The sequence below is a fragment of the Lepisma saccharinum genome, chromosome 14 (genome assembly GCF_977018435.1).
Source record: "Lepisma saccharinum chromosome 14, izLepSacc3.1, whole genome shotgun sequence".
Taxonomy (NCBI): Eukaryota; Metazoa; Arthropoda; class Insecta; order Zygentoma; family Lepismatidae; genus Lepisma; species Lepisma saccharinum.
The window spans coordinates 26,078,374-26,106,360 of NC_139242.1; the positions used below are offsets into that span (position 1 = coordinate 26,078,374).

A 27,987-nucleotide genomic window follows, 5' to 3' on the forward strand; every position below is an offset into this window, starting at 1 on the left:
CAGAATCTTGCTGCAAGAATAATGACATTTTGCATAATATCTATGATAGTTAAACTTTTGAAAGGTGTTTCCTACATTTTTAACGACTCTGCGAGATTCTCGGGTTCCCAGAAAAGTATCAATCAGTATAAGTGAATAAATTACAAACAATTCTGTCTGGTACAGTTACATTGGTATCAAAATAAGAGAAATAAATAAATTAATTAATGTCAGGTCAGCTCTAATAAAAATAATATTGTAGATCACTGATTAATGTGTCCATCCCTAATTTTCAGTGTTTCCCTTTAATAATTGCACACTGATCAATTCCTGTTAATGAAAATTATTCCATGCTGTGATAGTAATTCTTACATTTATTTTAACTAGTTTATTACTTTAATTTCAGGAAATTTGCGATGCATTGTCAGATATGTATTCATTGTTATGTGAAGAAGATATGTGGTCCGGCCTGTGGCAGAAGCGTGCAACGTACCCAGAAACTAACATTGCTATTGCATATGAGCAGCAAGGGTATTTTGAACAAGCTCAAGGGGCATACGAGTTAGTTATGTCGAAAGCTCGCCAAGATTATGGTGCAGCTCCATCTCCTGTAAGCCTACAGAGTGAATTTAATCTCTGGGAAAAGCATTGGATCAGGTAATTTGATGAAATTTAGTTATTTATGTGCTTAACCTGTTTGGGTGTTTTGAAACCTAGTTAATACGTTACGTTGATTGTAACAGGAGTGGCGCACCACCACAGACTTATTTTCTTGCTGTTGTTATGTTGGTATTCCTGCAAAAATTTGAGCGTGATTACGTAATCTTCCTCTGCAATGAACTTTAGTAATAGGTAGTCAGTTGTTGGAATGAAAATTGTTGGTGATAATAATCGACCCTGTGTGATGGTGTATCACCGCAAAATATGCATTTTGCATAATTTACGGGATATTTAGACTGGTGTTGGTGATTAAATTCGAACAGATATTTTTTTGATACTGATATCACTGGTGGCAGCTTATCCCTAATAAAGATATAGTTCTTGTGATAACGATGCTGGGAATCTATACAAATCAGCAGTCTGAGTTTTATAAATACAATTAATAAACAAACTTGCATTTCAGTAGTATCTAAATTAGTGAAAAATTAAGTGTTTGCATATTTTGTGATGATATTAATCTATATGAGTACTATTATAAACTACTGTGTATTTATTGTAGAGAACTTAATTGTGTAATTTACTTCTGAATTTTCAGATGTTCCAAGGAGTTGAATCAGTGGGAGTTGTTGTTGGATTATGGTAATTCAAAAGACTGTGGAAATCCATTTTTAGTTCTTGAAAGTGCATGGAGATTACCAAATTGGCCCTTGATGATGGATGCATTGATGCAAGTCGAACAGAGCTGTCCGAAAGAAATGGCATGGAAGGTAATACAATTTACTGGATTACATTTAGACACCGATATGGGCATATTTGTCTACTTGTGTACAATGTACAATTTCTAATCTTCACCTATCCTCATCGTGATTAGCCAAAAGTGTCAGAAAAGGAATACTAAATAACAAAACTACAACTATAGCCACTGGCAATGACCAGTGCTGATAAATCAGTATCGCTTGGGCTCAGTTTTCTTGTTTTACCTACAATGCTTCTAACAAGCTTAACCTTGACTGTCTGTATCAGTGATATATAAAAAAATATGAATAGACACATGCGCACATGTTTTTTTTTTGTTTTTTTTTGTTACAGCTGATAAAATTATAAATCATTTTTTACAGGTCAATTTGTACCGTGGTTTTCTTGCCATATGCCACACTGAAGAACAGCATCTGAGCACAGTGGAGAAATATGTGGAGGTGGCAAGTGCATTGTGCATGAGAGAATGGCGAAGACTGCCTCATATAGTTTCCCATATCCATCTTCCTTTGTTACAGGCAGCACAGCAGGTATCTTGAATTGTGTACTTTCATTTTCTTCATTTATATTTATCATGGTTCCCACTGACATGAAAAGTCAGGAGATATTTTTTTTTTCTTTATTGCCAGAATGGCAACTGAAAATATGTTTCACTTTTTTGCTTTGTTTTTAGAATAATTTTTATAAAAATGTTTCTTCATTTGTTTAACATGGAAAGTGGAAGACATAGCTATTTTTCATTAGTTTGTTAAATTGTTATAGAGTGGTCTGTAAGTTATTTAAAAGTATGTGGAAAAGTCAGGGAATTTTCATTTTTATTTTTTTATGTTTTCTTATGTAGTATGATACAATGTGCTGTAGTAAAATTGTTTACAAATATAATCTTGACATACAGAGCACAAAACCTGAGATCAAATATTATCAATATTCTTGTAACCCCATTACTAATGAATGGATATGATCTTGTGCTGTGAATCCTTTAGACCCTGATGATGCTCATAGGAAGTAGGTGGAATAAACATTTTGTTTCTCTGCACATTAACATTACATATAATAATGGTGCTTTCATCACTAAATATGTACTAATTTTGTGGTACATTTTAGTTAGTATATATTTTCACCATTGTAAAGATTGTGTTTTCATGATTCATATTCTATGGTTACTTTTACCTATCTACAATGCTTTCTGTATACAGATTATGGAACTTCAGGAAGCAGCACAGATTCATCAGGGCTTGTTGCATGGTCGTAGCAATTCCCTTCACGACATGAAGGCAATCATAAAAACCTGGAAAAACAGGTTACCAGTGATTGCAGATGATCTCAGGCACTGGAGTGATATATTCACCTGGCGCCAGCATCATTATCAGTTCATTGCATCTCATTATATTACCCAGCAAGATAAAACAACGAATCCTGGTATATGGGGAGTTCATGCATCTACGCAGGTATGTAAAATATAAAATAGTGACTTTCTGTGTTCTTGATTGTATGATCGAGCCGCACAAACTATGTTATGTTACAAGATTGCTTTACATGATGTGCGTTTTTTTAGTATTTGTGGTATTGTTAAAGTATTAAAAGCATAATAATTTTGCAACAAAAATAGCAGATTAATTAATGTTAAGATTTTTGCATAAATGTATATAGGAATTGTAAAATTCTTTGATCGATTTAAGGAAAAATTTCAATATAGTAGTTACATTTTGCTCTCTCTGTGACCATGAAAATTGAGTGTTAAACTCCAGATCTTGAAATAATTCTTGAAGCTTTCCTGGCGGCGAATATTGAAGAGGTTTTCTCGGGCAATCAGCCAGGTGATTTCTGGAAAGGCTTCCGAGCTTTCGAGAGCTAACGTCACTCTCATCTTCAGGGAATGAAGTGCAGAGATAAGTCAGGGTGACGTTATATGTATTTGGTGTGGGAGGGGTCCGGTGTAGGTGGTGGGCCAATCAGCTGGCGTTTCTCAGACGTCCGCGCTCCCAGTCGACTATCGCTAACCAGGCTGGGTTCAGTTCGAGTCGTGTCCCTGTTGAGGTTGTCCTTTTCCCTGTGTATGGCTATTGCTTCTTTGATGAGACGGTCCCAGTAATTTGATGATTTATTGATGATCTCTGTGGTTGTGAAGACAATTCTATGGCCCTCCTGGATTGAATGTTCTGCTAACCCTGATTTTTCCGGATGAAAATTGTTTATGTAGCTGGCATGTTCTTGGCAGTGCTGTTCGATTGTCCTCCCCGTTTATCCAATGTAGGTTTTACCGCAGGCACAGGCGATACGGTAAACCCCGGGTGTCTTCTGTCCTAGGTTGTCTTTGGGGTTTTCGAAGTCGGCTTCTGACTTTCGATGACTGTTTGTGGATGGTCTTGATGTGTTTTGAGAGAATGCGGCTGATGACATTGAAGGATTCAGGTCAAGTACTAGAACTGACACGGGTGCCCCTTTGTATGTGTAATTGCAACAAATGTGACAGCAATAGCAACTAATGTGAGCAGACATTTTCAGACCAGCTTATGTGTCTTGCTAGTGAATAACCTTTTCATAACAGTAGTGTAAACAAAAAAAAATCATTTCTACATATAATCTACAAATATTGCACTAATATTTCTTTTTATTTCAGGCAACAAATCACTTTGGAAAAATTGCAAGGAAGCATGGATTGAGCAGTGTTTGCTTGGACTCTCTATCAAAAATTAGTTCCAGTTGTAATGTTCCACTGGCTGACTGTTTCCAGACAATTAGGCAGCAAGTAAAGTGCTACTTACAAATGGCTAATGTCACGGGGAAAAACGAATTGCAAGAGGTAGGCAGTATAGATGTGGTGATGTAACAGAAATAGATGAAAAGCTGAACTAACCCCAGTGCAAGGGTACTTCAAATATAACATGAAATGTAGATGTTAGAATGTCAGGAAATGTTCATCTCTCCCTCTGCAGATGTATAGAGTCCTCTATTCCAACTACGTAGAGCTCTTTGAGTCTATTGTGCCACTCCTGAACATAGTTACTGAAGCACATTTTTTAGCATAAGTATAGAAACATAGTTTCTTATTAAGATACACAGTACACTTCAATATGTGGCTCCTCTTGTTGTATGCAAAACATAAGATTTGTACTGCCTTTTTCATTTTTCAGCCTGCAATCAGTTCCTTTACAATTTCCACATCTGGCAGATTCCATACCACATACTAAACTTTCATTGCAGGTTGATTTTTTCTTGTTGTAAGTTTTCTTGTACTGATGCAATTTTGATGAATAGCATTAATACCACCCCTAGCATTGGTAGCAGGAAACTAGGCATGGCAATTTGATGCATGTTCAAGTTAATCTGTATGAATAAAACTGAATTTTGTTTCAGTATTATAATAAACAGTAATCACATGTACATACCGATTATTCTTAAGTACTTTATTTTTATCTGTGTTCCAGGCCTTACTGGTGATTGAGTCCACAGACTTGGCTGTTTTTACCAAGGAAATGATTGCTGAATTTTATGCCTTGAGAGGAATGCTACTTGCCCAGTTAGGTAAGTATTATGTCACTTTCAGAGTGCTTAAGTAGTTCAGTGTAACTGTACCTGCTGTGAAGATGTAACTGGTTTAAACTCGTAGCAGTCTAACATATCTTTCTTCATTTTTGTATGAGCTCTGCTGCTATTTTCAAACAGCTGCTCCAAGAAAAATGTCATTCTGTGCCACAGATTATGAGATTTCTCTAGATATTTCAGCAGACACCTAAATTTGAAAGTAAAAGTGCATAAAAAACCAGTGAATAGAAAAATTCTGAAATGTACCACTGCTGTGTACATATGATCATGCTAAGTGTAGTTGAGAATTGTCCCATATGTTATCATAAAGGGAATAATTAAAATGTATAATACAGTGACAGAAAAGAAGAAACAGATTCCGTTTGCTAATGATTAAACAATCCACCTACCTTGGCAGTCATGTTCCTTGTGTTTTTTTTTGTTTTTTTTTCCATAGTACATACTCAGCTCTGCTGGGGCACATTCCTTAGTAGTTCTGTCCCTAGGTCATTATACTTGGGAAACCTGATGTTAAGAGACCTGTAGAAAGACCAAGACGAAGATGGAGGGATATAGTTGAGATGGACCTAATGGAGATTGGTAAGGATGAAAAAGATTGTATCGATCTTGCCCAGGATAGGGACAGATGGAAGACTTGTGTTGCTGGAGCCATAAACCTTCTCAGGTTTAAGAAGGCAAGAGAGTTAGTTAGCTATCATTAGGGAGACAAATTTATGGTAAATAAAAACTGAGGAGAGCGGTAAATAAAATGTTAGATCAGCGGTATATACCAGCGGTGAAAAAAAAAATTGCACACACTTTTTCATTATGAGAGGAAACAAATGTATAAACTACTTCATTTTTATATACTGTACACATACACAAGTACTTAGCTGTCCAACCAAAAAGAAAACATCACAAAATCACTTCATTTCTAAATTGCATATCTCAAGTGATTTATTCATTGTATGTGTTTAAAGGATATCCTTGCTGTCCAACAAATAAAATAATCACTACTGCACATACACAAATACATGTTGAAAATCACATGATGATAAACAAAATTCATTCATGACTGAACACAAATGACACTATTGTTTCCCTTGATGTGCGGGAACAGACTAATCTTATCGCTGCTACAGCTAGAAAGTTCAATGAAACTGGAAGTTGAGTTCGGGGGAAGAAAGGAATGCAGCTTGACAGGGAGCGAAGTTTTCTAACTGTGATTATGTGCATGGGAAATCCCAATTTGCAGCATCTTCCTGATGTGATCGAAGATAAAACGTTCTTCAGCTGCAAGTGGTAGGAAACTTTAGATAAGCGTTTTGTTACAAATCGACAGTTTGCACGCACAACCTCGATTGCCGGTTTTTGCGTGTTTTCTACTTAATTTGATGATATTTCATGGTTATTTTGCGAAAAAGCTTTCATTTCGTGGAAAAGCACACATTTCCCATTACGTCGCGAATGAAACTCGTGCATATTTCATCATTGGGGGTGTAGTTACGTGCAGAATGTTCAAAATTGCATATTTTTTTTCACATTTCTCACATCGCGAAAATTCGATGTCCCTAGCTATCATTATACTTAGGAAGTTTAACATTAAATATATTAGAAATTCTTCACAACATGGAACTTTTTATTATTATTTGGCATGTGGATCCAGATTTGCTCTTGATGATGCAGTAGCTATACACTGTGGTAATTCTTTCATGAAACAAGTACTATCTGCAAGTTCTAATTTCCTTTTCATGTCTTATATTCTAGGACGCTCTGATGATGCCAACAAAGCCTTTTCTGCTGCAGTACAAATGCATGATACGTTGGTGAAAGCATGGGCCCTGTGGGGCGACTACTTGGAACAGATCTTCACTAGAGATACACATCCAATCAACTTGGGAGTGTCAGCCATTACATGCTTTTTACATGCCTGCAGACATCAAAATGAGTCTAAATCGAGGAAATATTTGGCAAAGGTCTGTATATCATATCTGTTGGTGAAAAATTATTCCATTTTGGTTATGATATTAATAACCAGTTTATTTATCAGTGGTCTTGCTGTTGGAAAGTTTCAGGTTGAATTTAATCACTGAAGCCAACCAATATGAATATTTTAACAGTTCATGTTGATGGAGTCGTCATTCCAGTCCTTTCTGACAAACTGAGCATCTAAGCAATAATATAGTTCCATTGCAGTGCTTTCATCTGAAGCTTAACAAATGGGCCAATCCATGACAAAGTGATCCTACCACTTCAAAAAGTAAAATTAGTCCAAATACTATTTAAACAGCATTAAACTGAAGCTTTAGCTTTAACTTAGTGCAGGACACTAAATAGTTACTAATTTGATATTTACATGTCCTTGAATGGCTTTAAGAATATCTTCAAGAATACATATTAACGAAGAGAAGTGGAAAATGTGATAAAGGTTGTCTTTTTGTATAAGCAATGCTCAATAAATTTTTAATTTTTACAAATAAATTTGGTTATTAAAATTTATGAGTTGAGGAGGTTCTTTTCCCCTTTGATATTGTTCAGTTAAATTATTAGGTGAGTAATATGGTATTTAATGGAGTTAATTAATTGTGTATTCACATAGGTCACACCTGGAACTTTGAGTGGTCACACCCGGAACTTTTGTAAAAAATTAATAACAGTAAAAATATTTTTTTTTGCTGGAATAAAAGACATGAGATGAAAGGTTATAATCTACATTTCCCCCCAAAAAGTATGATGGATAAAAAAGTTGTAAAAATTCATAGTTTTGAAGTTGTATTGTGGTACATGAAGCTTTTACTGCCATGAGAGTGACACTCGGAACTTCTATTATTCTTGAATTGCCCAAAAATAACATTGTTCACAGAGCTCACTCTTAAGGACAGTAACAATGTCATCATTCTGAAACTATAATGATAATATGGATGACCTCAATGTCTTTGCTCACAAAATATTTAGATTTGAAGCATGTGATTGTCACACCCGGAACTCATAGATTGGCCCAAATATTCTAAACTACTTGGAACTGTTTCCATTTTCAAGAATCAGCATTTGTTTTTGTTTTTTTGAGTTTTAAGTTCACTTTTATGCACAGATAGGCTAATTGGGACTGGACCCACAGTCTAAAGTGGAATCCGAACCACTACATGGGTATGGAACCAGGAATCCCTTGATTACCCATCATGGAGGCATATTGGCATTGGTTCAAAGGTATCGGCTCAGCCTTAGTTTAATTGACGAAAGATCTTGCTCTTTTTGCTGTCTGTGTTCATATTACAAACTGAGATCACTTCTTTAATTTGTAGTTGGTTTGAACTTTGTGTTTTTCATTAACAGGTTCTGTGGCTTCTGACATACGATGATGAGAACAATTCCCTTGCAGTAGCTGTTGATAAGTACTCTGTAGGTGTGCCTCCTATACAGTGGTTGCCTTGGATACCTCAGCTGTTGACTTGCTTAGTAAGAAAAGAAGGCAGGCTTATATTAAACTTGCTTAATCAGGTAAGTTGAAACATCTTTGGAATCTTCAACATTATCAAGTAGATAACCAAAAGTATACAGTACGGTCTTGTTAATTGAGAAATCAAACTGAAAGATATTTCGGTAAACAACTCTTGACTTTCTAGGCCAAAAGTCTGTTACTGCTGTTCTTCCTGTGTGTCTTCAATATCCCAGATCAGCCTGTACCTAATGTATGAGATCAATAACCATTAGGACTGCAGTGGAAATCATCATTGTTTCTACGTATGTAGAAAGACAAATCATGATGATCAGTTGCTTTCATGCGATGATGTACTTTGAGGAAGAGGTCTTGGCTATGGAAGAATTGCCATAAAACAGAATAGCTTCACTTAACCCAGGGCTGAATCAGTAGTCCTGTGCTACAGCAGTGGCATGGTATGCTCAAGAGTCATGTTCAACTTCTGGTTTATCCTCCATTTTTGTTCCATACAGGAGCATAGTAATGCAGTGAATAAGCAAATGTTTTTAGCTTTAGCTTTTTGCAGACACTTCTCAAAGTAACGAAAGCTTTTTAAGTTTCCTTGTTCTATTTGAAATTTGCCCATTGCATTTGGAATATAACTCTAGTTAATCTTTGCTAGCGTCATGTGGCTCTAAGATTCTCATCATTTCTCTTGATATTTCTGATTTTTCACGTATGGAGGTATGACATATTTGAATTTCAATGCAGTCTGAGTATTGTAGGTTTGTAGAAAGCTGCTATTTTTCTTTTAAAAAAAGGGTCTATTTGAATTTTAAAGTACTCACGTTTCAAATATGATGATACATACACAAAACATGAGCAAATGAAAACTGTTTGGACCTGAAACAAATCAGGAAGAATCATCAAGAGTGAATTGTTCTACATGGTAGCAAGGAATAGAAAATTTTCAATCCTTGATTGAGTAATTGAATTAGGTTATTTTTGTTGCTTTTCTGCCACTTTTGGGTAATCACAATGATGAAGATGTGATATGATGAAATTGGTGAAGGGACATTCATAAGAACACCCATGCCCAGGCTAGGATTTGAACCTGGGTAACTTCAGTGAACTTGAGTATGCTAACCACTCTTGCCATGGAGGTTGGCAATTCCTTTGGGCTTATAAATGATGGATAGTTAGTTATTCCTTTTGTTGTTTCTTTCCCCCCCCCTCTCTGTGTGTCTGTCTGCTACATTATTGCAGGCTAATGAGGTTGTGAAGAGGCCCAAAATCCTCTGTGGGTCCTGTGTTATCTCCTGTCCATGTGTGCTTGTGATTTTATTTTCATCAATTTCACCTTTGATTTTCATATTTGCAATTAGACAAAAGTGGCAGAGAAACGTACTAAATTAAAACAAATCAAATCGAATCCTGTTTTGAGCAGGGGTGTTCCTCTCTAAGGCCCCTTCACCAATGCTATCTGATCACCATTATCCTCATCGTTGTGATAAGGTGTCTCAAAAGTGATAAAAAAAATAAGAAAAATGAGGGTTTTTTTCTTTCAAGAACATGTACGCATTTTCATGAATCTGATTATATTTTGCAGGTTGGTCGAATGTTCCCACAGGCTGTATACTTTCCCATACGAACTCTGTACCTGACACTGAAAATAGAGCAGAGGGAGCGATACAAGAGTGCAGAGCTTGCTGCAGCTGCTGCGGCCGCTGCTGGAAAGCAAGCTAATGTACCAGCAACACAAGTATGTAAATTAGTTGGGTTTTTTTGTTGTCTAATGAACCAATAAAGTAAGGAAGGGACAGATCGGTACACTATTGCTATCGGCAAATATATGCATATAGGGTTATCGATAAAATAATCAATAATATTACCGATTGATTATATCTATAAATATCTTTCAAATTAGTGCAATATTGTTACAATTTTTATGAATGTAAGCATATAATTTAAATTTTGTTCCTTCTTTAATAATATGCAGATTTCTTTGCATTGCAAAAGCTAGGTTGATGTGGCAATATGTATTTATTATGGAGGTAAATGAACCATTTGGAATTTATGTCCGACTGTAAAATATTGGTTATCACTACATTTTTATATTGGTATCAGCCAAAATTGAAAAGAAGTCATGGAAAATTCAGGGAAAATTGAAAATTCACCCAAAAATATGGAAAAGTCAGGTAAAGAGAAGTTGTTTTTTTACTTGCCAGAATGTGGGAATGAAAATGAATTACACTTTTTCATGAACCAACTTCTTTATGGGCGATATTGTATGTAAAATTGTGTTTGTAGTAGTGCTAAGTCAATACCAGCCAATGTATTAGTATCATCCAATACTAGTGGTGTTTGTATCGGAAAGTGTTGGTTGGAATTTATTCCAACACAGTTAACCATAAGCATTAGTGGGAATAGTATATTTTTTCTTGTTTCCCTTCCAGGCCCAGAATACAGCGACTACCACTCCAACTACTGCCACTGCTACAGATGCATCAAGTGCTCAGCAACAGCAAGGTAATTGCCATTTATATTTACATTGGAATATTGATTGATATTAATTCACATAACAATACTCTCTGTGCGCAGTTAATACCAAAAGGAGGTAAGAAAGTCAGGGATTGATCACAGAGGATTTGTGTACATTAGTAAAGGAAGCACAGAATATAACATATTTAAATGTATTTATGTGTACATAGTACTTATTACTAAAATTTTACTGTCAACATGTATATCATTAGATATTTTTATGACAATGTTTCGACCTGAACAGTATTGTAGGGACGGACCAATATGAAATTTTGGTTGATGCCGATAAAGTACCAATTAGTCTATCCCATCCCTACAATACTTTTTCAAAAATACCGTTTTTAAGTAGATTATAGATTCATATGAAACAATGTTCAATTCTCTTGATGTTAGTGACAATGGTTGTTTATTAGTATGCAATGTTCATTTGACATTATCTATTGCCTATGTTCTTTTATGTCCAATTAATATTGCATGCTATTAGTATTACAAATTGTTTGCTAAAATGTACATGTATTTATGTAAATATTTAGTGTAAAGATTATTTCATAATGGATGAACAGATAAACAGTACTGAAAAAATCATCAATCATGAATCTTTCCTCCTTCACTCCTTGGATTATATTTATAGTTTACATAAATGATATCCACATACTCAAATTATCTGGATATCTATAATCAAATATAGTAGTAATTTGAGAGATGGAAATCCAGATAGTGCAGATATGAAGCTTGGAATTTGCAATATGGTGCTGGTGATTGTTGTTCCATTTTGTGGTTGGATTCCCTATTAATTGAAACTACTTTAAGCATTGGTCACCATGTTTGTGTATTGCCTCCCCTCCCCCCATTCCCCTCTTAAATTGCATACTATATTTCCAAAATTTTATTGCAGAATTTTATTTTGCGAATACTTTCTTTTAAGCAAACAAAGTTCAACAGCCACCTCCTGCTGGTCAGACCACTCAACAAACACAGGGACAAGCAGGCACTGAACTAGTGCCTATTCGGGCAACAACAGCAATGCAGAGATGTTCAAGAATTATGCGCATGCAGAGAGATACTCATCCAACAATACTGTCATCCCTTGAAGGGATTGTTGATCAGGTATTAGTTATGTTACAATCTTAATATTTTTTTACAAAAACAATTTTTTAAATAACAAAATTGTAAACTATCATTTAAAGATTACTGTATGAATTGTGATCATTGCATGTCTAAAAGTTCTACTAGAGAAAAATCAAACAAATTATTGAAAATGAAAAATTAGTTGTAGTTTTAGTAATTTTTCTTAATCCACTATGAGAATCTAAAGCAAGAAGTCTGCAAAATAGATCACAAATATATATACAGTGAAACCTCGATTATACGTTTTTCAGGGGACCAAGTTCAAAAAACTTAAAATGCGGAAAAATGTAAAGTCGAGGAAAATTTAATAACGTTTTGCTATGTTGGGACCATCAAGGTTGAATGTATAATGCGGGAAAATGTAAAACTGGGGAACTTAATATTGGGGTTCCACTGTATTGATATGCTGTTGAAATTCATTGAATTATAAAATATTATAGTTGTGAATAACTTACTTATTTTTAGGTATGCTCTAGTGATGTAAGGAATTTCATGTATTGACTAAAATTTTTCAGAAATATTTCAAAGACTGTGTGCTTTTTTTATGCTTTTTCTTGTATTGAAATAAAAATGTTAGTGATAGTAACAAGCAATGCATACGATCAAGAAAAATTAGTGGACGTTGTTCAGATAAAAAAAATATCACACCACATATGCACTCCTTTTCACATAAAGTGGCATACTTCAACTGTTCAACCTGAGAAAATGTGCCACTTATGTGAACAAGAGTGTAAAAAAAAAGTAAAGTGCTCCCCTGTGCCTTGCACCATGCCATGAAGGCATATAAAGGGTGTGAAGTTAGGGCCCCATACTTTCTTGATCGTGCCCGAAAGTGGGTGTGATGATCACCACCATGCCCCTGGCTGCACAAGAGTGTACAAGATGGAATTAAACGTGGAGTATAGTTTTATTTAAAGAAATTAAACAATTTTGCAAAATTTGAATTTTCAAAAAAGGTTTACTTTTATTTAGTGATTTTTTTTTTCATCTGAGTAATGATGGTGTTGATACAAAGATCCATTATAATTAATGTAAAACCTGTATTGTTTCAGATGGTTTGGTTCAGAGAGAATTGGTATGAGGAAGTACTGAGGCAGTTACGTCAGGGTTTAGCCAAGTGTTACGCTATTGCATTTGAAAACAGAGGTGCTGTAAGTGAAGCTACCATCACACCACACACACTTAATTTTGTGAAAAAGTTGGTCTCGACGTTTGGAATAGGAATTGGTATGTATAAAAACTATCTTGTCATTATCATCCTTTCGACAGTTCAATCGTTTGGAATATACATATAAAATAGTTTGAAATATATAGTACTAAAAACATTGAAATGCAAAAATATGTGGAACAAACACACACACACAACAAAAATACTCAATATACAGAAGGGTCAAAGAGTGTTGGCCTTACAAGAATGGTTTTAGTTGGGTCTGGAATGTATTTCTCGCATATGAAATCAATGTCTAACACCCTTTTTTGGTGGGGGAGTCAATTTGGTGGGAGCACAACATTCATGCCCTGCAATTGTAGGTAAAATACTGCACATAAGATTGCACCAGTCAACTGAGGCAATTTGTAGATTGATTTGTCATTTCAGACATCACAGAACTTGTATAAATATTTGTTGGTACAGCAAACATGTAGTGAAATTACCTTCCATGTATACTTTAACAGAAAATATCTCCAGCTCAGTAAGTGCAACCTTCAGCAGTGCAGCTTCAGAGAGTTTGGCCAGGCGAGCTCAAGCGACAGTCCAGGATCCTGTGTTTCAACGTATGAAGGACCAGTTTTCAACAGACTTTGATTTCAATACACCAGGTGCCATGAAACTCCATAACCTCATACACAAACTGAAAAAGTGGATCAAGATATTGGAGGCCAAGACTAAACTTCTGCCAAAGTAAGTGAAATGTGTATATCTATCCATATTTTGCCTGTGGGTTTTGATGTAAATTTGTTGTCTCAGCAATCGTGAAATTACCTTCAATGTATCTTCATTTATTCTAGTAGGTCTCAGAAAGAAGCGTGTGGTATAAATGTGTTTTGCAGGAGTAGGAGGGAGGGGGGGGGGTATAATTGTGAACATCATGAGATAAGACAAGAATAGTCAAAGTTTAAAACATGTGGAGGTAAGTTAGGTTAAAAGGTTAAAATGGTAAGACAATGCAGTGCCCTGTCACGCCTTCCTACTCCAACTCCAGCTGGCACCTAACTAATGAAGCCACATGATGTGGTAGAAAGGTATAGGAAAATGGTAAGTACATGCCAAAACTGTACTTCATTACTTAATGATAAACATTTTTTATATATCAAGATTGAACAGATTTCCTATTGTGTGGGTAGTTTTGTTTTTCCTCATTGCTCATTAGCATACAGGGTCCATTGTCTAGGATGGAGATGATAACATGTCACTGCATCTTTATCCTGATAAAGATAGTGGTCCTTCGAAATTAATCGAATAATCAACAAAAACAGCAATGTGAAAATACAAAACTTTACCCACACATTACATTAACCCTATTTACTGTGCTATATCATGAGATTTCCTATTTTCATACTGCCGTTTAGTAATATTATTTCAAACTATTGTTTTCATGGTCTTCAGGGTGATGATTTCTTAGATGCACGTAATATTGCATTGCCTTTGCGTTTATAATTACCTGTAGGGGGATGGGGTTTCTTGTCACTTGTTGACACTAAGAGTTGTGATTGTTTGATTGAACGGGGTTCTTCAAGAAAAGGGTTAGAGTTGGATTTGGAAGAGTATGTGAAAGACCAGATTGAGAGTATCTTTCTCGTCATCCATTGAGTAGACACATTAATAAAGCATCCAGATTTTGCATTACCAGGGATTTGTTAATTTTATATCAGTATCGGCCAAAATTTCGTATCGTCCCATCCCTAGAAATATCTTTTGCAACCATTGAGTTTTGGCACACCATGTAGATAGCTGTTCCTTGGGGAATCCATTGCTTAATCCTTCCCGATGACATAGTGGTAACAGCATCACCTTGTAATCAGGAAGTCCAAGGTTTGGTACCTGGTGGAGGCACAACATGGTTTGGATTCCATTTTAAGCTGTAGGTCTAGTCCCGATTAGCCTGTCTGCATAAAGTGGATTTACAAACTCAAACCATTGGTTAGGCTTATCTTTGCGACGTGTACTATTTCCTCTTGGATATCCTGAGCCGTGTATGAATGATTTCTGATAAAAAGTCAAAGCACACATTGGCTTTTTGCTATGGTGGCTTGATATGTCAACTGCATTAGACACTGCTATCGTGAAGACAATGAAGATAGAAGAAATCAGTTCAATCTCGAAAGAAGACATTACTAATGACTTGCAAGGATTCATATGATTTTAGGAGCTTATTTCTCTTAAGTATCATAGGCTTCTGTTTTCTGTATTTCATTTTGATTTTCTTATTTCAGATCATTCCTCATTGAAGAAAAGTGTAGATTTTTGAGCAATTTTGGTCTCCAAACAGCAGAAGTAGAACTACCAGGAGAATTTCTCCTTCCAAAGGTAATCGTCATAAAGCAAATGACGGTCATTTATGTGTAATTGGAGAATTTGTTTCTTTGTGTTTATAATCTGGAGAGTAGTTATTATTTTATGGCATACATAAATATATGACATGATTTTTTTTTCAAAACTTAGTAAATAACATAGTAGGCGACCTGTAATTACAAAATTTGGAATCCTGTAAATTTGATAACCTTGCATGCATTTAAATCTTTGCAGTTTGTGCAATTGCAGCCATCGTAGACATGAAAATTGAGTAAAAGACAGGGAATCTCTAATGAAGAAACAAAATCACTTCGTGGAGTGTAGTATCAAAATCTCTTTATTAGTGCTGTAAATTTTTATATTAACCCTTTCATTTTTGAGGATTGGTTCCAGTGCTGAATGAGCTTAATTTAATGTAATTCGATCTTTAGATCATGTGTGAAGATCAAACAATGCATAGATGTCCTGGAAATCAACTTTTCTCACACAAAATTAATTAAAACAGACATTAAATGAGTTTTGTACTTTTAAATAGTGTCCACTAAGGAACCACATTAGTTCATCAGCATCATCTAAACCTTCACTGTTGGACTAAATAATTCATGAAAGTCAAAATGTTCATCACATTGGAAATAGAAACTTCCAGTGTTGCATAATTTCCAGAATAATTATACTCCACAACAGTGCCATGCGGCTTTTCATGTAACACCAAAATACCAGAAAACTATTGGCTAGTATTTTCCGATTCTAATACCACTGACATCACTACCAGTGTCATTACTTTTTTGTATGAAAGCTTAATTGTTTTAACTTTTTTGTTGTTGTTCTTGTGTTTGTGTAATAGTTTTATTTGTTATTTTCTTTTGTTATCACTGTTATAGGAAGTAGTGTTAGATTGTTTTAAAGAGGCATTGAACTTAATATTTGGTGATCTTGTGTTTTCGAACCTCATCTTTTAATTGGAAAATTAGTAAGTAATGTGCGTAGTTTGTGGGATTATTTACAGCATAAATAATTTACATTGATGATAATACACGTGCTTTGTCTTTTTTTACAGCATTCCCACTATTTTGTTCGTATTGCACGTTTCATGCCCCGTGTGGAGATAGTTCAGAAACACAACACTGCAGCTCGTCGTTTGTACATCAGAGGACATAATGGGAAAATATATCCATACTTGGTGGTCAATGACTCGGGTCTTGGTGATGCACGTAGGGAAGAACGTGTTTTACAGTTACTGAGGATGTTGAATCATTACTTAGGGAAACAAAAGGTTTGTATTATAAACCAGTGGTTCTCAACTTTCGTGAAACATTGTCCAAGTAAATTCATATTTTAAAAATTGCTGCCCCAATCCCAACAATTTTACTCCCAAACACTTTTTTTTTTACCTTTATACATTAATTAATATGTACCCTTCAGATTAAATATTAATAAATAAATTATGACAATCATAAATTGTAGTAGTTGAATTATGTCTTATGTTTGTTGATATGTCCGTATATACGTATATGGGAGAGTTTAACGAGTCCAAACCCTTCCCACTGGTTTAGTAAACATTTTGCACAATAGTATAGTCAATATTATTAAGATTAAGAGAATTAACGTACATTAAAGCTAATATTTACAACCAAATTGTTTTTCTTGTATGTATGTATGTATTGCTTGCATTCTAGAATTATTTCTCTTGTAGTCTACAGTTATTACAAGCATAAGAACACAGTTTTTTGTTGTGACATTTCAGGAGAACACATCATCCATTGTTATAACTGTATCTTTAGTGAAACTAAAAATAAATGTCTCATGAAGGGAGCATGTGTTCTCCTGAAACGTCACAATGAAAAACTGTGTTTTTATGCTTGTAATAACTGTAGACTACAAGAGAAATAACCAAATTGTTTAGATAAAATCTTATTGTTTATAATTTAAATGTGATTATTACTAACAATAAATATATAAAAACAAATAAATTATAACTATTAGAATTGTACTGCCCTTGGGCTGCTGTACATATATGACCATGCTTGTTAATAAATACAAGGTGTACAACTTTGCTTCCGCCGTTTTTCCCCAAAAATATGACGCTGGAATGAAAAACATTGCTTACCCAGGCATTATTCAAAGTATTGTCCATCGCTGGCCACTACGTTCTCCCATCTTTCGGGCAGCGTACGAATGCCACGTCTAAAAAAATGTTCATCTTTGGAGGCGATCCACGAATCGATCCACTTTTTGACTTCTTCATAAGATCGGAAGTGTTGGTCAGCCAGTTCATGAGCCATTGATCTAAACAGGTGATAATCAGAGGGAGCGATGTCTGGAGAATAAGGCGGGTGGGGTAGGACGTCCCATCTTAATGTTTCCAAGTACGTTTTCACCACTTTGGCAACGTGGGGTCGTGCGTTGTCATGCTGAATCATACCCATGGCTTTCAGACGATTTGAAATGGCTTGCTGTGTCACTCCCAATGATCGTGCCAATTCTTCTTGAGTTTGACGCGAGTCTTCACTCAGCAATGTCTCCAATTCTGCATCTTCGAAAACTTTATGTCTTCCACCACTATGCCGGTCTTCGATGTTAAAGTCACCGTTCTTGAAGCGTTGAAACCACTCACGACAGGTTCTCTCACTTATAGCGTCCTCACCATACGTAGTGGAGAGCATTCGATGAGCCTCAGTCGCAGTTTTCTTCATATTGAAACAAAAAAGTAGAACCTCCCGCAAATGGCGATAATTTGGCTCGTACACTGACATTTTCAATCGCGAACAACTTCACGATGCACACATCACTCGACTAATGTTTGAATGGGGTTATCTTGACAGAGGTCCAAGCTAACTGCGTGACGTCTGCGATCTGCTTCTTTCGACCGCTACTTCCTGTTGTTGCCACCTGTCGGAAAACGGCGGAAGCAAAGTTGTACACCTTGTATAAAAATTTGTTAATGAAAATTTGTGTAAAAAAAGATGGCATACTTCAGGAGAACCTCTAGTGGCCTGGTATAACTGATGTCAGGGCCCAGTACCGAGCTGTGGATCGGCGGTTGGGAAACACTGTTATAGATAAATAGTTTTTGATTAATATTATTATCATTTTTGAAAACAACTTACATTGCATTAACGATAAGGGTTTGACCCTGACCAGTTAAGAATTTTGTGTTCAGCTTGGCTTGGTATCTCTCTTTGTAGAACTAAGTTGCAATAAATTATAAAAATTAGTGGGTTTTCAGATAAAAGCAAACTTCGGAAAAATATCACTTGTTCTGATTTGATCTTTTTTGGGTCCCACGCAGGAAACGTCACGAAGGTTTTTGCATTTTACTGTGCCTCGAGTTGTTGCTGTATCCCCTCAGATGAGGCTGGTTGAAGACAATCCTGCATCAGTATCCTTATTAGACATTTACAAGTACAGATGTGCAAGGAAAGGTTTGGAACATGACACACCGATTGCAAAATACTACGAACGTCTTGCTGCTGTTCAGGTGGGTGATCATTGGATGACTAACTAACTAACTCTCTAGCCTTCTTAAACCCGAAGGTTTATGGCTGCAGGAACACAAGCCTTCCATCTGTCCCTCTCCTGGGCAAGATCAATCCAATCTTTCCCATCCTTACCAATTTCCTTTAGGTCCATATCAATGTGATCCCTCCATCTTCTTCATTGGATGTTTAATTTTAATTTTGTTTTGTAATATATGTGATAATTTACAAAATAAAACTGAAGTCTTTCTTTTGACCAATGTCAGGATATTGATATCCAATGCATACTAAGACTAGAATAAGATTGGGTGCAGCTAGTGGCATCAATAAAGGTGCTGTACACGTGTGGTACAGAGGTCCCTCAGACTTTAATCTCTTACCATAGTCATTAAGGAACCTTAATTCTAACCATAGGTGCCGACTCCATGCGGCTTGGGAGGCTCGAGCCCCCCCCCCCCCCCCCCCCAATATTAATGATGTGCGGGCAGAGCCCGTCAAATAATTTTGCTTAAGAGGATCTGATGTATTATTTTGCTTCTCTTCTAAAGTTTACTCTGAATTGTGCAACATGAACTTAACTTTAAATACACATTTGAAATGTTCTAGACCATCAAATTTGGGAGGCTGAGACTTCTAAACCATCAACTTTGGGGGGGCTATGAACGGAGACAGCAAAACACATGACTTATTACTATATATTACTATGTATATAATTATGAGTATTGTTAACATTTTTACTAAAAAGAGTTTCAAAATAACGAGGTGATATGACATGACAATTATACGAGTATGTTGTTTAGTGAATTCTGAACAATTTGAGGTCGTAAACATGACTTTCAGGCAATATTGATATGTATGATATTTATCCTCGAAATCTCTTCCTCTAGTCCAAAGAATAAGGGGAAAATAATTCTAAAGTCTTTGAGTTTATTTAACGCTGGCTTGCAGTAAAGTACGCAAGGAAAGCTTATTAAAAAAAAAGTCTGTATTGCGAAAGCGGGAACGGCTATGCTCAAAGGCATTATTGCTAAAGCACGGCGTGCTATGTGTTTATTTATTATTGCAAAATTAAATTTAAAAAGTAAAATATTGTAGCAAGAACAAAAAAGTAAAACTATTTGCCTGCGATTTGTGTTAGCATTTATGTAAATAATAAAATAAAACTGTTAAATATTGTAAATATTCGCTATGTTTATGGGTACGTCAACACTAAGGTTGTTTGCACCCGTCACATGTCCTTTCTTTAAAAGTCTGTTGCAGACGTTAAAACACACCCATGCCCTCGCCGGGACTCGAACCCGAAACCTCCGGATCAAAGCGAGTTGAGCCGACCACCCAACATGCTCCGCTACCGAGGCTGGCATAAAACTGTTATACATAGCCTACTTTTAAATAAAAATGTTAATTGTTATCTAAAAAACAAATGAGCAGAGACACGTTTTTCATGTTACATTTCATTTGCATGAGGAATATAATAGCTGCTTAAAAACTGCTATACGAAGACATAATTTTTATTTTTAAAAAAAAGGAGGGAGTGAGTCATTCATTCATTTATTTCAGTGATCAGAGCCCCCCAATAATTTTGACAAGTCGGCACCCCTGATTCTAACTGTCCTTAAAATTGTAATACTTCAAACTATTGAGCTAACAGATAATTAAGTAGTAATACGTGATGAAAATTTGCATAAGGCAATGAGCAATGGTTTCATATTAATCATACAGAATTCACTCCAAGAAACCTAACATAAAACATACTTAATTGATATTGTAATCAAAGAAATCATTCATTAATCAAGAAGTTCCTATTTGTCAATTGTCAAACCATTTTCAACAAATAACAAAAAGTAACAATTTTCATAATGCATACATCATTTTGCATATTACGAATAATGTTTCAGTTCGTTGTACTGTGGCTATTGAAACATGGCCATAGACAGGAAAAATTGGGGGGCGGGGGTTTCACTCATAGTTATTTCCATGGGCATTGCCAAACTTTTAGAGATATGTCAGGCAGGCAATTGATCAAATTTAAATTATAAAAATACCCTAAAGAAACTCTAAATATGTGATTGATGCCAGTAGTATTGGTATCAGAAGGTATTGGTTGAATTTTTATTTACCGATACCGGTCGATACTTTTCTGAAATTTTAGTATTTTACGTGGGCCCACAAATAATGCCATGCAACACTTTTGTGGAGTCGAATTATCCTGGGAATTGTGCAAAATTCAAAGTTTCCATTTATTTTATACCAATATTGTGTTAAGAACTTTATTTTTTGTGATTCCATATCAGGTATTGCAATGTGCTGATGTAATTCTTCAATATTTTGAAGCAAGACTATTAAATTGATGCTTATAATTGGAGTGGAATAGTCAGTCACCCATTAATATTAATCAGAATGTTGAATAACTTTTAATTGTTACAATTTTCAGGCATCGGGATTAGTGGGAATCAGTAAGAGTATGGGTATTGTTTCAAAGTGGTATTGAGTTAGCCGTAGAAGGAAACACTACTAATGTATCAGTATTTGCTTAGCTCTCATTTTAACATAACATTATCTTTCATTATATACCAGAAGAAAACATTCTATAACTTTACTTTCTGTGTTACTGATTATGTTTTCCAGATTCTTTTAAAATGAAAACTTTTCCATTTCAGGCTCGTGGATCTCAAGCCAGTCACCAAGTTCTACGGGAGATATTGAAAGAAGTACAAAGCACCATGGTGCCCCGTTCAATGCTGAAAGACTGGGCAACTCATACCTTCCCGTCTGCAACTGATTATTGGACATTCAGAAAGATGGTTAGTATTTATATAATGTAGTGTAAATGTATCACATGGTATAGTGGTAATGTAATCAAGAGACCCGAGATTTGATTCCCTGTGGAAGCACATAGTTTCCACTTTAAATTGTAGCTCAAGTCCTGATTAGCCTATCAGTGCATAAATTGAAGTTACGAGTGAACTGCAAAATCTATTGTTTATACATCTACTAGCTGATTACCCAGCGTTGCCCGGGTATTTATTTATCCCAATCTATTAGACAGGTAAATAATGAATTCTAAGTATAGTGTAAAATGTAACTAATTTTAAGTACGGAGAAACTAGTACTCACTTTTATCCGCGAAGCTGTTTTTTCTTCTTTTTCGATTAATTTCAGTGGCCACTGCCACAGCAAGTTCCAACGAGGATGGTGGCAGTGGCTGCTGAAATTGAAAAAGAAGAAAAAACAGCTTCGCGGATAAAAGTGAGTACTAGTTTCTCCGTATTTATATACTACCGCATCTCTCTTTTCCCAATTATGAGTAACTAATTTTATTTACGTTTCCTTGGAGGCATTGTTACAGCAATGAAGTCTGTAAAAGAATAAAGCTATTTGGGATTAAATGTCATCGTGAATGTCACCAATTAGCTTAGTGACTCTGAAAACTATGGATTCAACACCAATCTATGTCATTTTTGACATTTTATTTTTCACCCCCTCTCACTCCCCCATGCTGATAGGTGATGAACTTGGAGTTGAACGGCATTTGGAGTGTCACTATTCATCTTAGCGACTCTGAAAACTATGGATTCCACACTAATATTGATCATTTTCAAATTTTTTTTACATTTCACTTCCTTCCCACCCCCACCCCTAGGGGTGTCTTACCCCTACAGTATTTATTTCCAGATTGTAAGTCATGTGTGTACCAAGTTTGGTTGAAATTGCTTCAGGCATTCGAGAGTTATGCTGGAACAAGCATACATACATCCATTTATATATATATAGATTAGAAGTTCAAACATTTGCAAAATTTATAATAACCTCCAATGATATACAGTGTGGCCATAAAATATTTCACCCATGCAGTTTTTTTTTTTTTAAATATATATAATAAACTGTTACACTCAACAGTGAACATATTATAACAGAATGTAGATCAATGCATGAACATTTTGTTACAATGTCAGTACTCTTCCACATATGCACGATTTGTGTAAGTGATATTTTAGCTCTAGCCATGTTTTGTCCAACATCAAAATTTTCCTTCTTTTCAAAGATAATAACATGAACATAAGGACTGAACTGCATCTTATCAAATTGGATTAAAAACAAATGTTTGCATTAGGGCTGAGCCGATGCCGATGTATCTGTATCGGTATCAGAAAGTATTGGTTGGAATTCATCTACCAATACCAGCTGATACTTCTCCAGCATAGTAGTCTTTGACGGTGTCCGCAAAAAAGCTGCTCGACATTTTCACAGTCTAATTATCCTTGAAATTATGAAAAAAAAAAAATGTATTTTTTGATTATGTATTTTAATATTCTGATGTTATTCTTGAATATTCTAAAGCAAATTTATTGGTAAATTCATGCATATAATTGGAGAAGATTATTCACCCACCAATGTTGATAAATATTTTGAACAAATATGACAGATCATAAGTTCTCTAGTTGAAAATGTTGTATATAAAAATAATCACGCTGTACAAATTACAACTTTGCTAGCAATGTGTAAAAAACTACAATGGCAATCACGCTGTACAAATTATAACTTTGACAGCGCTGCAAAGAAAAGTCATATTGGCAATCGCATTGTATAAAATAGAGGAATAGGAGGGTGGAGATATTCTGTGGCTTGGCTTAATGGAAGCCGTGGTTGTAAGTTTTTGCGATGCATGTGAATCGCATTGTTTTCTAACAAATTTCAAGCATGTTTGCATGTAAAAATTAATAAAAATCTGAATTTACTAACACCAGACTTGTTTTTGACATTTTTCATGAGTTAGCGTATGTGGTTTAAGCCTGAAAGGTAAAAATCCAAGTAAGGAAGTTGGTCCCCTGCGATTCTCAAGTTGCGAGAAGTGCTACGAGAATAGGTAGGCGGTCATAAAAGATTTTATGAGACTCAGTACGCTGTCTCAAAGATTATTCGTCTAAAGATTATGATGTGAAAATTTTTACATTATCATCGCAACTAGTTTGCAAAAACGAAATATGTGATTCCACGATTGTGATAGTGTTCAACTAGTTCTTGTTTGGTGCAAAGTGAACTTAAGTTGTTTTACGTGATAAATAAGAAATATGGAGCAAATATTGGCTGAATTGCGAGCAATCTCGAAGTCACAAGAGGAACTTAAACAGGAGTTAGGACAAGTGAAAGCAGAATTTAAGACTGATCTAAAGAATCTAGAAAAAAATATAAGAGCTGATCTGAACATCCGACTGAATGTCATGCAGAAAGATGTGTCCCTATACAGGCAAGAATGCATTTCTAGGAATGAGAAGGTTAGGAGTGAAACCCAGAAAGTTGACATGGAAGTGAGAAAATTGATAGAAGAAAAGGATGAATTGCGTCAGGAACTGGTGGTTGTGAAAAACAAACTTTTTGAACTGGAAGAAAGAATACAAAACAATCAAGCCAAGACTGTATGGTGTCATCGTCAAGTACAAGTACCAGAGTCTGTCAAAAAGAAGCCTGCATTTTCACCTGTAGATCACCAGGAATCTACTGAAGAGCCATCAGAAGCTGAAGAATGGTTTAATTTTATTGCTGGTAAATCCCATACAAGTGAAAATATTCCCATCGAAACTAGTGAATTACAAAATGGTAATGTTTCCCATGGGGTAGAACATTTAGTGGGTATTGTGAACAATACAGTGTTGCCCGTTTTGTCAGGTGTAGCTCAACAAGTTAAAGTTCTACAGAATTCAACTACTACCATGTTACACAGGTTTCGGGAAAGTGACTCAGATAGTTCACCCAGCACAATTAGCTGTCATTCATCTGGGCTTAAGAGTAGAAAAAAGAATAGGTCTAGGAAAAAGTCTCCCTTAGTAAATGTGAATAATAATGATAGTGTAACAACACTTTTCCCTAATGGAACAAGTAAGAGTGTTTCTAGGTGCAAAGAAAATCAAGTTTCCTCACATGTTACTAAAAGAAATTTCTTGAAGTCAGATCAATTAAATAGGTTTCCGAAATTCTCTGGAGTTTCTAGTGAACTAATCCCATCTGAATTCTTAGATGATGTCGAAGAGAATTTCGAGTTATTTCAAATAGCAGAAACAGATTTTATGACTTATGTACCAACGCTGCTAACAAAAGATGCTAAGCAATGGTACAAGATCTCAAAGCAAAAATTTTCAGATTACCAATCTTTCAAAATTCAGTTTCTGAATCATTATCAAAATTCTAATTGGAAAACAACGATGCTCACCAAAATCTTGAATTCCCAGTATCAAAAGTCTGTTCATGGGTCACTGCTAACATTTTTCATGGACCAATGGAAAATTTTGCAGATTGTTCAACCTACCACTGACGAAGCACAAAGGCTAGCTCAAATTGCTACTTTGATGCCTTTCAAAATCAAGGAAATTTTCATAATGAAACCTGTTACCGAGCTGAGTGAAGCCATCACGGTAATAGAAAATTCCGAAGCCCTTAGCAAAACTTCATTACGTGAAAGGCCACAGGCAGTATTTAACAGTAGAACTAAAAACTATGATAATAATAGAAACGTAGCAGTTATTCAAACTAAATGTACCGATCAGTCTAAAGACAAAGGTGATGAACTCAAGTGCGAGGTTGTTGATCATTCCAGCACACAGCGTAACTTGAAAAGAAATGTAATCACCAATGCTAATAAGTCTACTTTTTCGGGAAACGAGTAAGTCGCTCATGTCGAGAGGGAGGTGTCATGAGTGTACCTGCTAAACCTCCTTTGCAACAACCCAACTCTAGTAATCTTAATCACACACACAAAAAATTTTACAATTCAATCAAAACAAGTACCGAAGCACACGCCATTCAACCCTTGTACAATAATGTCCATTTGCTAGGTGATTCCATGATGATCCGCGTAGCAGAAACCTTGGCAAACTACACTGTTTCATATGATTCACTAGGTAAACGGAACATAGGGTTATGTACTAGCGGCCAAACTATTTCCAACCTATCTCAAAAAATCCGTCCAGATACCAAAGTTGGTAAAAAAGTGATGTTGCTTATTGGCACCAATGATTTTTTGAGATATACAGAGCTACACAAAATGAAAAGTGACCTCAAAGGTTTAATACACAAGTTATTACCTTTAACGAATCAGTTAATATTACTCACGTTACCACCAATCCCAAAGTTATTAACTGCTGACAATCCTGATTTGTGGAGTAAGTGGAGTCAGTGGAATAATTTTCTAATGGAGTTAGGGAATGATGAGAATCTCATTGTAGTGAATATTAGTGATCTGTTTTTGAATGCAGATTCTAGTATAAAACTAGATCTATTTGAAAAACACTTGGGAAATCCAAGGAATGGCCGAATTGATTTAATTCATTGGTCAAAGTCTGGGATGAATGTAGTTTTTGATTTCTTGAAACAAAAAGGTCTGTTCAATGATGTCAATCAGAATGAAATCACAGTCCAGGCAGACATACACCAGTTTAACTCGTTAAACTAGTTATGAGCTCATGTCAAAAAGCAGGTGATGTGAGTGATGGGATAAATCCTGCTATTCATTTTATAAACTTAAGTGAATGTGATGAAATAGATTGCAGTGCAGAAATCAAAAATTGTAAGCAACCCATAAATACTAATAGCAAGCGTAAACCTTCTGCTCACATAAAAGTAAGAATAAACAATAAGGAATATACTTCTTTACTCGATAGTGGCGCTGAGGTCAGTGTTCTCTCGGAAACCCTGTGGAAGTCTATTTGTACTCAGGCTTCTAAACCACGGCTATTGCCAGTTACGGGAATTAAATTAGTTGACTATACAGGGAAAAGGAAAGACAAACTAATAGGTTCCACTCATTTGAACGTTGAAATTTGTGGACTTTCCTTTTACATTAAATTCCTGGTAGTCAGACATTTAAAAGTAGACATTATTCTCGGTTTAGATGTCCTATACAATATTGATAGTACTTTAGACTTTGTCCAGCGAGGCTTACTCTTGGAATCGAGCGAAGGAAGCAAATTCTCCAAATTTATCGCTGTTTCAAATGAAAGTTGTCCGGAAGAAGAGTTAGATTTCAGACCTTCTGTATCTAACATATCCCCACGGTCATCCTCTCATCCTTCTGATGAAGACTTGTGGAGAAGGGTTAAAGAGTGTGAACATTTAAATGAGTCACAAAGGATAGCTTTATTTCAGTTGTTAAAACAATATAAAACATTGTTTTCTGAATTACCAGGTCTCTGTAACAAGTATACACACACAATAGAACTGGATACTTCCATACCAATAGTTAACAAAAACTATACAATACCATTAGCATATAGGGATGAAGTTGGCAGGCAAATAGAACAAATGTTCAACTTAGGCATTATTGAATATTCTGAGTCAGAGTACCTATGTCCTCTCTTAGTTGTAGTCAAGCCCGGAGGAGGCATTCGTCTCTGCTTAGATCAAAGAAATATCAACAAACATGTCAAGCTTGAGCAATTACATCCTATGAACATAAATGAACTCTTAATGAGTTTCCATGGATGTCAATGTTTGTCCTCCCTAGATTTGGTTAATGCTTTCTGGCAGGTCCCCTTACACCCCAAAGCAAGAAAGTATACTGCTTTCAGTTTTCAGGGAAAACTTTACCAGTTCACAAGGGTAGTGTTCGGATCAATCAATGGAACGTCTGCTTTCATTAATGCTCTGACACGAACCTTGGAAGGTACGGAATCTTTTACAGTATGTTATGTAGACGACGTAATTGTCAAAAGCACGTCTTTCGAACAACATCTTTTTCACTTAAGACTTATTTTTGACAAGTTACAAGATGCCAACATGACACTGAGACTGGACAAATGCAGGTTTTGTCAAGTCAAGGTGGAATTTTTAGGGCATTCTATCAGTGCACAGGGTTATGAGAAATCTCCCAAGTATGTTCAAGCCATAAAAGACTTACCTGTCCCTTGCAATATCAAGCAACTGCAGAAAGTCTTGGGAAGTTTCAATTGGCTATCAAAATATGTTAAAGATTATGCCATCATGGCACATCCCTTGTACCA

At 35.6% G+C, this 27,987-nt stretch overlaps 1 protein-coding gene across 2 annotated transcripts in view; it reads left to right on the forward strand.

Moving 5' to 3' along the window:
- Positions 1-27,987, forward strand: part of Nipped-A (Transcription-associated protein Nipped-A) — a 158,326-nt gene that overhangs the window by 122,899 nt on the left and 7,440 nt on the right. For both annotated transcript variants that reach the window (XM_083135277.1, XM_083135279.1), the window contains exons 46-62: positions 386-636; positions 1,235-1,406; positions 1,758-1,925; positions 2,592-2,843; positions 4,016-4,198; positions 4,824-4,920; positions 6,688-6,896; positions 8,254-8,418; positions 9,948-10,100; positions 10,795-10,867; positions 11,805-11,986; positions 13,060-13,234; positions 13,682-13,907; positions 15,440-15,533; positions 16,576-16,791; positions 18,808-18,996; positions 21,655-21,798. In XM_083135277.1, the coding sequence (XP_082991403.1) occupies positions 386-636; positions 1,235-1,406; positions 1,758-1,925; positions 2,592-2,843; positions 4,016-4,198; positions 4,824-4,920; positions 6,688-6,896; positions 8,254-8,418; positions 9,948-10,100; positions 10,795-10,867; positions 11,805-11,986; positions 13,060-13,234; positions 13,682-13,907; positions 15,440-15,533; positions 16,576-16,791; positions 18,808-18,996; positions 21,655-21,798 (2,949 nt within the window). The remainder of the gene's footprint in view (positions 1-385; positions 637-1,234; positions 1,407-1,757; positions 1,926-2,591; positions 2,844-4,015; positions 4,199-4,823; positions 4,921-6,687; positions 6,897-8,253; positions 8,419-9,947; positions 10,101-10,794; positions 10,868-11,804; positions 11,987-13,059; positions 13,235-13,681; positions 13,908-15,439; positions 15,534-16,575; positions 16,792-18,807; positions 18,997-21,654; positions 21,799-27,987) is intronic.